The sequence below is a fragment of the Vicugna pacos genome, chromosome 5 (assembly GCF_048564905.1).
Source record: "Vicugna pacos chromosome 5, VicPac4, whole genome shotgun sequence".
NCBI classification, from domain to species: domain Eukaryota; kingdom Metazoa; phylum Chordata; class Mammalia; order Artiodactyla; family Camelidae; genus Vicugna; species Vicugna pacos.
Genome location: NC_132991.1, coordinates 3849044 through 3863659, shown reverse-complemented (window position 1 = coordinate 3863659; position 14616 = coordinate 3849044). Strand labels below are relative to the sequence as shown.

Here is a 14616-nt window from a genome sequence, read left to right as displayed (position 1 = left end):
CGAGCTGCCCACTAGGAAGCCCAGCTGGTCGTGCCTGGGGTGGGCAGGGCCAGGCTGGGCCAGCGGAGGCCTGCGAGAAAGCGGGGCGAGGGGTTGGGCGTGTTCCCGGGGGCGTGGTGGCAAGGCCTGGCAGCTGGACCCCGTGGATGGGGCCACTCCAGGGAGGGAAGGGGACGTGGGCCCCAGCTGAAGGAGCTGTGCTTCTCTCCTCATTGCCCTGCCCGGGGTGTCCTCGGGCAGAAGCTGGGTGCCTCCCACACCCCCCTTAATAATCCCTCAGACTCAGACCCCACCCTTCTCCCATCCAGGGCTACAAGATGGACGACCTGCTGACCTCATACGTGCAGCAGCTGCTGAGCGCTATGAACAAGCAGCAGGGCCCCCGGGCCCCGACCCCAGTCCACCCATAGCAGCAGGGGCTCTCGCCCACTCAGCCTCCCTCCCTAGTTGGGGGTCTTGGTGGTCCAGGGCCTGCCCTTTGCAGGCAACCTCTCATGTCACCCCTCCCCAGAATATGCCCCCCCACCCCTCGGCGTCCCAGGGGGCCCCCTCCCCAGGTGCTGACTTCAAGGGAGCCTCCAGGCCAATGGGTGGACGGCAGAGACCCCCTCCCGCCAAGAATGTTCAATAAAAGTTCCCGGAGCAGCGGTAGGTGTGTCGGGGAGAGCAGAGCGTGGGGCTCGGGGGGAGGGCAAGAGGTCTGGGAGGCACTGGTCAGCAAAGGCTGCCTTTTGAGAAAAAGCAAAAAGCACCGTGACTTGTCCAGGGACACGAGGTTCTCAGGGGGTGACAGCCTTCATTTCCCTTTCACCCCACCTTCCCGCTCCCCTCCTTCTTCCCTGTTTCTCAGACTTGGGAGCTGCCTCCCATGGGGCCTCTGCACACCTCTCCTCTGTCCCTTCAAGCGCACTGGTACACAGGCTATGGCCAGGAGGGTCTGGCGGAGATGCAGGCCAGGCCGCTGGCTTCGTGCTCAGGCAGCCTCTGCCTGGACAGAGCGCAGAGCTGGATACAGGGCCCTGGAGGCCTGGGTTTGCCCCTACCTGCCGGGCAGGCCTTCAAGGCCTGAGGGTTGCTGCGGGCCTCCTCTCCAGGCCCTGCTGGCAGCCAGGCCACGGAACATCCATCCTGCCTGGCGTCTAAGTGTTCAACAGCCCTGCGGCAGCATGTCCAGAGGCCACCTGCCGCCCCACATCCTCCTCCGGGGCCACAAACCACACAGGCCCTGAGGTTGCATAAAAAGCCTTCATTTGCTGTGCGAGTGTGAGGCCTGATGCCAGGTCCTGTGCGGAGGAAGCATCCTCCCGGGAGGCTGGAATAAACCACCCACCCACACCCACCACCTCCTGGCCCAGCCACACCCGGAGGGCCAGCAAGCGCCTTGGTGGCGGGGTCCTCGTCCTGCCTGCTGCTCCATGGGGTGAGGTGGCAGGACTGGCTGGCCTGGTCTGTGGGCAGGAATTCTTTCTGGTTGAGTGAGCGCGTGGTCGGGGGGTAGAAGGGAGGTTCCCTAGAGGCCCCTCACCTGCATGGCCCCCGGGCTGCAGTGGTGGCCTGGGTGCAGGCTGCGTGTGTGTGTAGTGGGGCCCCTGAGGCCACCTGCGGGGATGGGACAGGTCAGGAGAAGCCAGGCCAGGACTCTGGCCCCGATTTGCTCCTGTTCCTGGAGGACCTTGGGTTGAAGCTGTGGACGTGGACCTGTCACAGGCTCACCACCTCCGGGGCCCTGCCCTATGGCTGCATGAAGGGATGGAGAGGAGGGAACAGAGGGAGGAGATGGAAAAGGCAACAGGTACAGGGAGCAGGGGGAGGAGCGAAGCCACCAACAGAAGGGGCCCCAGGGGCAAGAGGACGGATGCACAGGACAGGTGGGCAGTTCAACAGGTGGACAGGGGGATGATGGACAGGAGGACAGGTGGGCAGGAGACGGGTGGGCAGGAGACAGATGGGTAAGAGGACAGGTGAGCTGGAGGACAGATGGACAGGAAGATGGGTGGGCAGGACAACAGGCGGACAGGGGGATAGACGGACAGGGGGATGGATGGACAGGAGTGTGGGTGGGCAGGACAGGAGGGCAGGAGGCGGATAGACAGAAGGGTAGGAGGTCAGGAAGACCAATGGACAGGTGGACAGGCTGGCAGGGGGACAGGGGGCAGGAGATGGAAGGACAAGGGACGGGCGGACAAGAGGACAGGTGGGCAGGAGACGGATGGACAGGAGGACAGGTGGGCAGGGTCGGCTCTCAGGCGGGGTGAAGGCCTGCAGACTTGGGCTGAGCCCTGCGGGCTGCCAGCTCCACCAGCTTCTTCAGCCGCTTCTTCAGCTCCAGCGGGAACTTCTCGTAGCACCGCTTACACACGGGCTTCATGTCGAACTCCACAAACTTGTTCCTGGGGAGGATGGGCGGCTCTCAGGACAGCCCGGGTCTCCTGACTCCCACCCTGAGCCCACCGGCTCCCCTGCCAGGAAGCCCGACCCTGAGGTGACCTCTGGGCCAGAGGAGATGGGCCTCCAGGCCTCCCTTTTTGCCTAGAGACTTCACTTGAATGCTGGCACTCCACAACCTTCCATGGCTCCCCGTTGTCCTCGGAAATGGGGCTGTACCTCACCTCACAGCTCCAGCTGTCCTGCCCCCCCCTCGGCCTCCTACACGAGGTCTGGCTCCTTGCCTCTGAGTGTGCTGTCCCCTGAGTGGGGGTGCCCTGCCCTCCCAGGAGCCCAGTGTCCTTTGGGTGTTGAAAGGTGGTCTGACTCCTCCTCTCACGGTGCCCTGGGGGTCCCTGGACCTGACTTCTTGAGGCTGGGGCTGTCCCCTACTCCCGCTGCATCCCCAGAGCCTCATCACAGTGGGCATTCAGGGAAGGCCCGATGAAGGGAGGAGGCTCTGAAAAGCCAGTTCCAGCCCGAGCCCCCGACAGGCCCCAGGAGGAGGGACGGGGATGCTGGGTAGGTCCCTGTCCACCCCCTCGGGCCCTGGGAGGACGGCATGACTTACTTCAGGGTGAGCCTGCTGTTGCAGGTGGAGCAGGAGAAGCAGTTCACACACCAGGCTTTGTTGAGGGCTGACACCACTGTGAGGGGCAGACATAAGCAGGCCTCAGCCACGGGCCCAGCTGTGCAGGGAGGGCCAGCTGGGTGCGCAGCTGCAGGGCCCACAGCCAGGGGGTGGCAGGAGGTGGAGGACAGGGACAGAGGGGCCTTACCATCACCCTCGATCACACGGCCACAGTTGTAGCAGACATCCCCAAAGAGCTGTGGACAGAGCAGGTGTTAATTACACTGCAGGCATTCATGTCCCCAGCCCAGCGCCAGGGAGATGGTCCCCACCTTACCCCAAAGGGCAGCTCTCAGCATCCCCCGGGCCTCCTGGGCCCCTCCTGCCAGGACACAGCCTCAGGCCTGAGGCAAGCACACCGGGACCCATCAAAATCACCCCCCACCTGGGGAAAGAAGCAGGTTGGGGCATAGCTCCCCAAAAGGCCCCTCTGTTCCTGCTGGTGTCTAAGGAGTGTGGCCAGGGCAGTAATTCTGTCCTCTGCACTAGAGCGGCTGGGCAGACTTGCCAGGCTTGGCAGGAGGGAGGAGGAAGGTGGCACATGTCACCCCTGTGAGCCCAGGACTTCACACCGTCAACTCCCTCAGTCCCCTCAGCAGGCCTGGGCCATCAGGCCCATTTCTTAAGTGGGAACACCAAGGCCAAGAGGGCTGCCCAGGTCCGAAGACCCTGAGCACCCACAGCAGGGCTCCTGTGGAGCTCCCCACACCCCCTCCTGCCTCCCTGCGGGCTCCCCACCGCCCTCAGACCCTCACAGAGGCGGGCAGCCTCCCCACCCAGCTGCGCCACGCAGGCCCAGCCAGCCCGCCCTCCGCCCCGGGCCACACCTGGTTGTAGTGGGTCTCACAGTAGGCCAGGCCCTTCTTCTCGTAGTGCCGGTGGCCCAGGAACGGCTTCTCGCACTTGGCGCAGACAAAGTGCTGGGGGGAGGGGGGGCGGGGCCGCGTCAGGGCTGGCACATCCCCCCCACCCCAGGAGACAGCAGTCACCCAGGAATAAACGGGAAGCAGAGGCCAGTGGAGCTGTTCCCTCCATGGCCTGCCCCAGGTCAGCAGACCCCGCTCCTTCCCTAAAACACAGTGACACTGGTGGCACTGACCTCGCGGGGCCTGTTCCCAGTCTCGGCACCCTCAGCCCCAGGTGTCAGGCACCGGCGAGGCCTGTGGCCTGGAGGGCTGCCCACGCTGGCTGCCCTGGACGTCTCCACAAGCCCAGAGTCACCGGGCGCATCGTTGCATTGACAGAGGTTTGAGCGTGTGAGGATTCACCCTCCCCCAGGGAACTGGGGGCCGGGGTCTGCGTCAGGACCTTCGCAAAGAGGCCACCCAAAGCAGAGTGCCACTGAGCTGGCCAGGTCACTAGGCCTGCACACCTCCCTTCCCAGTAGTGTCCATGAGGCCTTTGGAACCCCCAGCATGGAGCTGAGCATTCCAGGTGACCCCGGGGGACCCACCTAAGCAGCTCAGGGCAGGTATGCCCAGCTTCTGTGTCTCATGGGGCCGGACATGCAGCCAGTTCTGCGAACCCCAATCCCACAGGGCGCCTCGGGCAAATGTCCCTGTGGTTTTCTCATGACTTTGGAATCATCTAGAAGGCCAGGACGGGGAGGAGGGAAGGGGGTGTGCCTGCCCAGCCAGTCTGTGTACTCAGATCTCCTGGGTCCTGCAGAGGGACGTGTCCCCAGCCAGGGGCGAGGAGGGGTGCCACCCAAGAGGAAGGTGCCTGCCGGGAGCTGGCCACCGGCCTGGGGGTGGGGGTGGGGCTGCAGGGCCGGCCTCGCTCACCTCCACGTGCCACTGCTTGCCCAGCGCGTTGACCACGCGGCCCTCGATGGGCCGGCGGCAGGCCCCGCAGATGGGCACGCCCATCTTGTCGTGGCAGGGCAGGCAGTAGAGCTCGCCCTTCCGCTCCCGGGCCTCGGCCGTCAGCTCCTTCCTGCAAGACAGCGCGGAGCCCCGGGTGATGCCCCAGCCCCTCCAGTCCAGGGAGGCAGCTTCTGGGGGGGCCTCGCTCTGTCCCAGCAGAGACCCTGGGGCAGGCGGCACCTTGATCTCTGCTGTCTTTGGACACTTCCTGTGGCCCAGACAGGCCCCCGGGCCTGGGGCTCCACACGGCCCTTGCAGAAGGCGGCCACTGTTCGCCCTCTGAGAAGCAGCTCTGTTCTCCGGGGCCCTCAGGACCAGACCCAGTGTCTGCGACAGGGGAGGGGGTCGCGCTGCAGCCTCCCCCCCTCCTCCCTCCCTCCCCAACGCCACCACCAACCCCTCCTCTTCACCCCTGCCCTCCGCGCCCTCACCCTCGACCCCTTCCTCTCAGCTCTGTCTGGAGGCCGGCCAGACCTCACCCAAGTCTCTCAGGACCTCCCAGGTCGGGTAGAGGGGGAGGGGGTACAGCTCAGTGGTAGAACACGTGCTTAGCATGCATGAGGTCCTGGGTTCAGTCCCCAGGGCCGCCATTAAAAAATAAACCTAATTAACTCTACCCACAAAAAAACAAATCAAACAAGAAAGTAATGAAGTAAAAAAAAAAATTTTAAAAAGGGCCCCTCTGAACAGAGCCCTGGAGAGAGGGGTTCCTGCTACAGTACCTTCCCGGCCCTGCACCCCACCCTCCAGATGCCTCCCTCTCCCACCTGGTCCTCTCCTGCCCCATCACCGCCCTGGGCGGGTGTCCCAGCTCCCCCGGGCTCCCCACCCGCCCAGGCGGCAGGGAACTGGCTGTGCACATACCCGCAGTGGGTGCAGCTGAAGTGGTCCGGGTGGTAGGCGTCATTCTGGAACATGAGAGGCTGCTCGTCGATGACCAGGTGACACCGCTGGCAGATATACCTGCCCAGGCCCTTGGCCTTCTCCCGGTTGTGGCAAGGTCGACACAGGTGCCTGCGGGCGGTGAGGCGGGCATCAGGGGTTAGACCCACTCCTCTTCCTCCCCAGACAGCCAGGGCCACCCCCCTTCCCCTCCAGAAGGCATCTCCCCACCCCCAAGACTTGAATGAATGCCAGGAAGCCTCCAGAGCTTGTCCTGGTGGACCAGAAAATCAGGTAACCGTCCCAGAGGCCGGGGAGGCCACCGGGTGCCCTCTATGAAGGGCGCCCCTACATAGGACAAAGACCAGAAGGAAATACAGCAGCTTTGTGGTGTCTGCTGTCTTTGACAGTAGGGCAGACACTATACTTTTTTCTTCACACTTTTTCCGTGCCTAGGACATCGGGTGGAATAGAGTCGACATTTCAGTGCCATTGGCTGCAAAATTTGTTTTATTTTTCATATGTCTTTTAACACACGTGAGTAACTGGCCAGTGACCATCAGCCTGAAAACCCCACTTTGCCCAGCCGAGGGGCCAAGGCGGTCAGGCCGGTCGGGCCCGCACGCCTGCTTCCTCAGGGGTCTGCCTGACAAAGAGGTGCCCAGACACGCACAGGCTCTCTCTGTCTCCAAAGACAAGCACGGCTGTGTCAGATGGGGCCCCAAACCCAGGAACCGTCATCACAAGAGTCTCTTTTTGTAAAGAGCTCAGAGTGACTGCTGATGCTGCTCCCTGCACTGGGCAACAGCTGTGGGCTCCATTGGGACAAATCAACGTGCTTTCTGTTTCCTTGGGCCTCAAAGGCGACAGGAATTTACAGGCAGGGTCCCCAGGCAATAATGTACAAAGGCCCCAGTCCGCTGCTCCCCACCCCCCACCTGCCACCCCGATCTGTAAGTGCTTGCAGTGCATCCGGTCCCACCCACCCTCCCATCCCAGGCCCCCAGCTCCATCTTGGCAGTGTCCACAGAGGCCTGATACTGGTGTCGGCCTCTTTTACAGGCAGGTCAAGGTGTCTACGTAACACATGAACTCTCAGACTCAGGACCCCCACCAGGTGCGGTGGGCAGACCCTGGATGCCAGGGCAGCCAACTCCACGTCCATGCCCTTGACCGCAGGGCCCACCACCTCAGTTGGGTCTGGACTCCATGCTGCTTGCCCTGTGGGGGTCTTGTTCCCCAATCCCGGGGGCAAAGGGCAAGGACCCCAGCGAATGCCACAACCACCTGCTATGCTGCTGACTGGCTCCAGCCATGCTCCTTAGACTCCGTGTGCCCCACCCAGGGCCATGGCTCAGGATGAGTCTTCTGATGCGTGAGTGACTGAATGACTGTGCGAGACAGGAAGGGAAGGAGGCCGGCACCATCTCCCCACAACAGCGCGGCCAGACCGAGACCGGAAGGCCATCTCCTGGCCCTGGGACCCCGGCTCACTCGACCTGGCCAGGGACCACAGACGTGGCCTGTGGCTCAGTCTCCATCTCCTGCATGGCCCAGCCCATTTCCGGCCCCTCTCTGTCCCCGGATCCCTGAAGCCCGCTGGGCTGTCCCCACCCCACTCACACCCGGACAGTGCAGCAGAGCCCCCGCACCACCCCTGCCGCACAGCATTTATTCCCCGCAACCCCACTCCCGTTTTGGCAACTCCTCTTAGCAGGACAACATTCAACCCACATGGAATGACTTCTGTTACAAAGTTACAGAAATTAGCGCAACTCCCCCAAATTCTGCTGCAATCATCAACGCCCTTAAAGCCACTGTCATCAATCCCTGGACAACAGAAATGCGTGCTCTGGGCAGCCAGCCAGCCCCATCATTTTAAGCCACCGTGAGCCAGTTCTCCCAGATGGCCACTCCCAGGGGGCTGCACACGGACACACATGCACGTACACACACACCCGGCTCCCAGGCAACATAGAGCTGTGGAGCCCAGCTTTCCTGAAGGAACCCCAGATGGGAAACATCTTTTCAACAGACCTGATCCTGTGCCAGATCTAAGGGCAATGTGCAGAATTCGTTCCTGGGGAGGAGGAGAATGGAACCTCAGAATTCTACCATCGAGATGCAACAGAAGAACAGACAAAACACACACGCAGCCTAAGTTTTCGAGGGACATGTGCTTGAGTCCTGGTCCCTGGCCAGTAATGGTGCCTCTCTGAGCCTCAGTTTCCTCGTCTGTAAAATGGGCAGCAATCCCAAGTGCACAGGATGTGAAATGTGAAAGAACATATTTCAGACAGCCCTTGGGGCAGGGATTTCCCAACCATAGCCGTGTGCATTTATAAACCTTTTAACTAAAAAAGTTAGTCTTTTGAAGTTAGGAGTGATGATTTGATTCCCTGTGTTACTGGACACATTGTCTTTGAAAAGACGGGAAAACCAGCTTCACTCGAGCCATCTTAGGAGCGGCCCCTGTCAACATCCAAACAGCCCTCAGCCTCCGGCCACTCCTAGGAGGAGTCCTGGGGGCCAGCAGACAGCAGTGGCCGTCTTCCCAGGCCTCCCATCCAGAGAAGGAGCCCACCCGGGCCTCCCGATCCTCACAGGCAGACAGCGCCCCATTATGAGGCAGCCTGCAGCTGGGCCGCACTCAAGATAAAGGCCATGATTTATTCCACATACCCAAACGGGGCCTAATTATACGGGGCAGGACACAGGGACCCTACAGCCAGTGTCCTGAAAGAGTCCCCTCTCATTCGACCGAACAAACTCCCCAGCTCCCACCCTTCCCATTCACAAGCCCCACTTTGCTGCTGGCGGGAGCAGGCTCGGGAGCCCAGGCCCGTTGCCGTGGAAGCCAGCCCCTCCCTGTGCCCCCCCCATCACTGGTAGGAAATTACCCTGTTCTGAAACGTTCTGTTGTGTCTGTTGGTCCCAGCCAGTCCCCCCACCCGGCCGGCGCCCACTCCACGGATTCTAAGACAGTCACACACTTGGCCTCTGTGACGCTCAGTGGCCAAGCTGGGGGGTGGGGGGATGGCTGGGACACACTGGAATATTCACGGCCCATCGGCAACAGAGGCAGCTGTAGGAGTGGCCCATCACACAGGGGACTCCTGAGCAATGAAGCAGCCTTTCAGGGCCCGAGGGGCTGCAGCCACCCCTCCTCTCCTTAAATAGACGGCTGTCCAGCACAGCTGCTCGGAGCCCACCGCCCGCGCCACCACCCACAGGCTGCAGTCCACCTGCCACCCTGGGACCGGCAGTGAGAGGTAAGGGCAGGGCCAGACGGGGCAGGTGGGGCAGGTGGGGCAGGCAGGGTGGGCAGGGAGCTGGGGCCCAGCAGACACAGACTCGGAGCAGGGCAGGGACAAGTGTCCCCACCCTCGAGACGCCTCTGTGGTTGGTCATGGTTCCACCTATCTGTCCAGGCCGCCCCAGTCTGAATCAGAGCCGACCACAGAGCGCTGCTCCCGTCTCACCTTCAGGGCTTATAACGGGTGAGTGAGTGCCCTGCTGCTGTCCCGGGGCTGCGGGGACAGCCCCCACACTCCTCACCTTTAACCCAGTTGGTCGGTCGTGGGGAGGGCCTCAAGGGGGAGAGGTGCTGGCGATGCCTGGGAGACAGCCACCACAGGCCTCCTCCCACTGCCACGTCCCCTCCAAGGAGGCCCAGGCCTGCACTTGACCCACGGCCAGGCCCCAACCCTGCCCGGGCCCAGGCCACACTCCACACACCCCAGCCATCCTGCCTGGAGCAGAGCGTTGAGGGGCAGTGAGCGCAGGCGTTTCCAGGGACATGTGGAGAAAGTAGCAGAGAGCCACTTCAGAACACGCCACAAAACCCGCAGCAAAAGTCCCCAAACTGGGGAGGGGGTGGGTAAAGAAACCTCAACAAACCAGAGAGAAGCCAGAAAGTGTTTTCAAGTTAAGTCTGTACCCTAGAGAGAGCAGGGGCATGCAGCCTTCACGGGGTGGGGGGCCGGGGGGCGCTGGGCAGGAGCAGAAGGTGGGGGGCTGGCATGCCCACCCAGGACCGCCTGGCAGTCACGCAGGGCCCCATGCTCAGTTTACCACTCTGCGGTCACCATCTTGAAAGGCCTTCTTTCAAGGGGTGGCACAAATTATGTCACCGGTCCAGGAGCCAGGCCCTGAGGGGGAGGTGCTGAGCCTGGCCTAGGGACCTGTCAGCCCCCAGAAGAACGGCAGTGCCCTGGAGGTGCTGGCTGTCCCTGCCTTGTCTTCCTGATCTGACTTGCACGTCCAGGGCCACAGCCCCCGGCCAAATGACCTTGGCCAAGTAGGCTGATTGAGAGCCTCAATTTCCTAACCTGTAAAATGAGGTAAGTCCACCTGCCCCTCGGGACTGGCGTGCGGAGCACCAGGCTCCTGCTGGGCAGAGGAGGTGGTCGGTACCCGTGGGCTGCCCTCCAGGAGAGCCAGGGAACAACTGCACTGTGGGGCAGAGTTGGGGTCTGGGGGCAGCCTGGAGTGCAGGGTACCTAGCTCCGCCCCCTGCAGCCCCTCCCTACCCCCAGGTTTCCAACAAGCCCCCTCGGTCACTTGGCCCCAGGCCTTCCCCCTCAGGTCACACATGCCCAGGAACAACAAGAAATCATCTCTATTAGAATTTCAGATGACCTGAACCACGCTGGAGCCGAGGGGGCGTCCCTGGATCCTTGGTGGTGGCCAATGAGGCATGAAGGGGAGGGTCAAGGTGCTGCCTGGCCAGACAGTCTGGCACCCACAGTCTGGACCACCCATCCTGCTCCCTCTGTGACAGGAGGGCAGGGCAGACCCCCCCCCATGCCTGCTCCTTCATCCATGTCCATCCCGGGATGGTACCCAGCAGCCTCCTTCTCAGGGGCTGCGGTGCTAACAGAGCCGCCCCCATGCCGGGAGAGAGCAGAGGCCAGGAGAAGCTGATGGAGAACTTGCTCAGTGCAGAGCCAGCTCAGACAGGACAGCGACCCCCTCCCCCCGCTGCTCCTCCCGGGCTGCTGCTGGGATGCAGCTGGTCTCTGTGAGGCCCTCTCCTGCCACCCTCAGATGGACACAGCTGGTGCCCTCAGCCATCCCTGAGACAATGCCGAGCCCATTCGGGGGTCAGGGGTGGGTAGGGACCAAAGGCTCATGTCTGGACGCCCTCAGAGGATGACGCCCCACTGGTCCCAGGCTCTCTGGGGCCTGTCTGCTTGTTCCCTCCAGGCTCACTCGGACTCTGCCTCCCGCTGAAGCATGAATGGCCTCAAGGTGGCCCCCCCAGGTCTGATTGCCAACTCCTCCCCGGCGCCCACAGAGCGATGTGGCCAGGAGACGCCCCTGGAGAATGTCCTCTTCGCCTCTTTCTACCTCCTGGATTTCATCCTGGCTTTTGTCGGCAACGCCCTGGCCCTGTGGCTGTTTGTCCGGGACCACAAGTCAGGCACCCCGGCCAACGTGTTCCTGATGCACTTGGCTGTGGCCGACTTGTCCTGTGTGCTGGTCCTGCCCACCCGCCTCGTCTACCACTTCTCCGGGAACCACTGGCCATTCGGGGAGATCCCGTGCCGGCTGACCGGCTTCCTCTTCTACCTCAACATGTACGCCAGCATCTACTTCCTCACCTGCATCAGCGCTGACCGCTTCCTGGCCATCGTGCACCCCGTCAAGTCCCTCAAGCTCCGCCGGCCCCTTCACGCCCACCTGGCCTGCGCCTTCCTCTGGGTGGTGGTGGCCGTGGCCATGGCCCCGCTGCTGGTGAGCCCGCAGACCGTGCGGACCAACCACACGGTCATCTGCCTGCAGCTATACCGAGAGAAGGCCTCCCAGCACGCCCTCGCGTCCCTGGCCGTGGCCTTCACCTTCCCGTTCGTCACCACGGTCACCTGCTACCTGCTGATCATCCGCCGCCTGCGGCAGGGCCCCCGCGTGGAGCGGCGCCTCAAGAACAAGGCGGTCCGCATGATCGCCATGGTGCTGGCCATCTTCCTGGTCTGCTTTGTGCCCTACCACGTGCACCGCGCCGTCTTCGTGCTGCGTTACCGCGGGGACCACACCTCGTGCGCCGCCCAGCGCGTCCTGGCGCTCGGCAACCGCATCACCTCCTGCCTCACCAGCCTCAACGGCGCCCTCGACCCCATCATGTACTTCTTCGTGGCCGAGAAGTTCCGAGAAGCCCTGTGCAACCTCCTCTGCGGCCGGAGGCTCTCGGGGCCGCCCCCCAGTGCGGACGGGAAGACCAACGAGAGCTCGCTGAGCGCCAGGTCCGAGCTGTGAGCCAGGGCCACCAGCCCCACCGCCCAGTCTAGAAGGACGACCCCTCGGACCCACGAGGGAGGAGCCCATCTCCTCCCCGTCGTTCCCGAGAAAAGACACGGAGACCTCAGCAGGTCACTACCGCCCGCTCCGAGGTTGGAGCTCATCACCCGGCGCTGAGGTCTGTCTTCCTTGACATGCAAAGCCCAGGAGAGGGAGAACAGGAGGGACCGGACCTGCCCCTCTGCAAAGACGGCGGTGGCCCTGCTCGCCCACGGGCCCTGGTCACTCGGTGCCTTCACCCCACGGGGAGGTGGCGAGGAGGCGGGAGGCACATTCCTGAACAATGAGTGTCGTTCTTTCCCAAGTGCTGCCTGCAAGCCCCCCGGCCTCCTTCCCGGGACACCGGTGAAGCTTTGCAGGGGGAACGCGGGAGACAGCTGCCAACGGCCTAGCAGAAGAGGGGACGCGGGGATCTCGGCGGGGGAGGGTGTCCCAGTATTTCCTCTGAAGCGCAAAGCGCTCTGAGTCCCTTTGTGACACCTTTGCCAGAGGACCCGGAGTTCGGGGGATGCAGGCTCTAAATCACAGCTGAACACTGTTAAGCACATTTCAGGGCAGTGGCCGGGGACCTCCAGCAAAACAGGGCCCGCGGGGCACCTCAGCTCTCTCCTGCCAGAAACCCACACACGGACCTGCACGTGCCCGGCCATCCCAGAGCTTCCTGGCAGCTACCCGGCCCCTCCCGAGTCCTGGTCAAGCACACAGCCTGGGTAGACCCTCCAGGGAGCTGAGCTCTGTTACTGGTGGGGGAGGAGGGTGGCCTGCTGTGGGAACATGTCCCCCACTGACCTGGACCCAGCAGGGCTATGGTCCCGCTCCCTCCCTGAGGCCTCCAGCAGCCCGGGCTGGCCAAGCTCTGAGCCGTTTTGCTTCACAGCTTCTCCTCTTTTGTACTTGATTCTACCGACCACAAACATCACTGCACTTTAACAGCCGCAGGTTATTCTGTTGGGTTAACGCAACCCCCTTCCAGAACCTCTCTTCCCTGTGACCCGGGAATGGCAGCATGTGGATTGCGGTTCTGGTGGCCCCACGGCCTGCCTGCCTGACGGGGACTCTGGCATTCTGCCCCTTGGGACTCCAAGTGCCAGCCTGGGCTGGGAGGGTGTGAGTGGGGCACCCCCTCCCTTCATCACGGTAATATTTTACTTTCCTGAGCGCTTCCAGCCTCTCTGGACTCTCCCAGCAGAGCGCTGGAGCAGCGGGGTCACAGCTAAGCTGGGCTCAGGAAAGACACAGGAGCTACTCAGGCCCACAGCTGGCCAGGGAGTCCCACCGATGAACACGGGACCCCCGCTGCCCCATCTGCCACCTGCAGCCTCTCACGTGAGCACCTGACACTCAGGCTCCTGCTGAGTGCCCTGCGGACACGGAGACAGTAGACCTGCACCTCTGGTGGGGCGGGCAGATGGCCGGGATCACTGCAGCAGCATCAGGAGGGGGCCAGGGAATGGAGCTGGGGACGAAAGCCCAGACGGAGAGGGCGTGGGAGGCAGACGGACAGCGGGACAGTGAGGGTGGTGACAACCAGGCAGGTGCACTCTTCATGGAGACTTGGTTGTCGGCAGAGGAGAAACTCAGAGCTGGTTGGTTGGGATCTGGTGCATCTGGGATGCCTGGTGGACACCATGTGGAGATGGCACGTGGGCAGCAGAGTATCCCAAGGGAGAGGTCTGGGGTGGGGGTGGACATCTGAATTCTCTGGCACGTATATGCCATTTAAGGCTCTGAGACTTTAGGCCCAGGGCAGAATCCCAACCGAGTCCAACACGGAGACATGGGGGGAGGAGGTGAACCAGATGAGGAGAGGGACAGAGCAGCCACGGGGCAGGAGACCCCCAGGGTCCTGGGCCCCCAGGGAGGTGCGGGAGCTGCAGTAAAGGCTGCTGGGAAGTCACAGGAGGAGCCAGCAGTGAGCAACACAGGGGCCACGGGGAACCCAGCCAGACTGGGTGCAGGGAGCAGACGGGAGAAGCCAGCAGGGGTGATGGAGAGGGCTGCGGAGAATCCCAGTGGAAGGTTCAGAGGGTGTTGTGAAACGTGGGAGCCACCAAGCCTGACCCACGAGAAAGGGAGGGAGAGTGACCAGAGCTGGGAGCCCTCGTGGAGGCGTGTGGAGTGAGCAGGGCTTTGGGGGTGTGGGACATGGCCTCCACTCGGACCCAGGCAGTGCCAGGTCGCAGCGGCCCCGCAGGGAAGGGGAGGGGAGGTTGTCACACTGGGGATGGGTGGTGGGAGGAGGGGGTGAGGAGAAAGAGCCAGTCTTCGTGGAAGATGAGAACTTAGCCTTCTAAGGAACCCCGGGCCTGAATTCGGAGCAGCTGGGCTGGGTGACTGCTGTCTCTCCAGCAGCGCTCGTGGTGGGGTGAGGACAGAGGTGGATGGTTGGGGTCAGCAGTGGGGGTGGCCAGGCGGGTGGGAACTTGACTCCAAGCTCCTTATCCATCCACTGTGTCTAACAGCACCCACTTGGGCTGCCTTTCCCCCCTCGGTCTACTGTCAGCCTGCTCCCGG

The 14616-nt window shown here is 62.8% G+C and overlaps 3 protein-coding genes across 5 annotated transcripts in view; 2 read left to right on the top strand and 1 right to left on the bottom strand.

Moving 5' to 3' along the window:
- The window catches only part of MYO7B (myosin VIIB), an 85576-nt gene extending 84925 nt beyond the window's left edge, over nucleotides 1–651 (top strand). The window contains exon 47 of the mRNA XM_072962063.1: nucleotides 309–651. Within this exon, the coding sequence (XP_072818164.1) occupies nucleotides 309–410 (102 nt within the window). The 3' untranslated portion in view covers nucleotides 411–651. The remainder of the gene's footprint in view (nucleotides 1–308) is intronic.
- Nucleotides 652–1231: 580 nt separating this feature from the next.
- Nucleotides 1232–14616, bottom strand: part of LIMS2 (LIM zinc finger domain containing 2) — a 33680-nt gene continuing 20295 nt past the window's right edge. For all 3 annotated transcript variants that reach the window (XM_072960795.1, XM_072960796.1, XM_006196075.4), the window contains exons 5-10: nucleotides 5785–5934; nucleotides 4840–4990; nucleotides 3883–3975; nucleotides 3204–3252; nucleotides 2996–3071; nucleotides 1232–2390 (exon numbers count right to left, since the gene is read on the bottom strand). In XM_072960795.1, coding sequence (XP_072816896.1) covers nucleotides 2243–2390; nucleotides 2996–3071; nucleotides 3204–3252; nucleotides 3883–3975; nucleotides 4840–4990; nucleotides 5785–5934 — 667 coding nt within the window. In that variant the 3' untranslated portion in view covers nucleotides 1232–2242. The remainder of the gene's footprint in view (nucleotides 2391–2995; nucleotides 3072–3203; nucleotides 3253–3882; nucleotides 3976–4839; nucleotides 4991–5784; nucleotides 5935–14616) is intronic.
- Nucleotides 11022–12129, top strand: GPR17 (G protein-coupled receptor 17). Its single transcript, XM_015238624.3, has one exon. It carries the CDS (start codon nucleotides 11041–11043, stop codon nucleotides 12058–12060), a length of 1020 nt encoding a protein of 339 aa, XP_015094110.1. The 5' UTR covers nucleotides 11022–11040; the 3' UTR covers nucleotides 12061–12129.

Coding starts and splice junctions, on each gene's coding strand:
- GPR17 (XM_015238624.3), top strand. CDS start 11,041: ATGAATGGCCTCAAGGTGGCCCCCCCAGGTCTGATTGCCAACTCCTCC.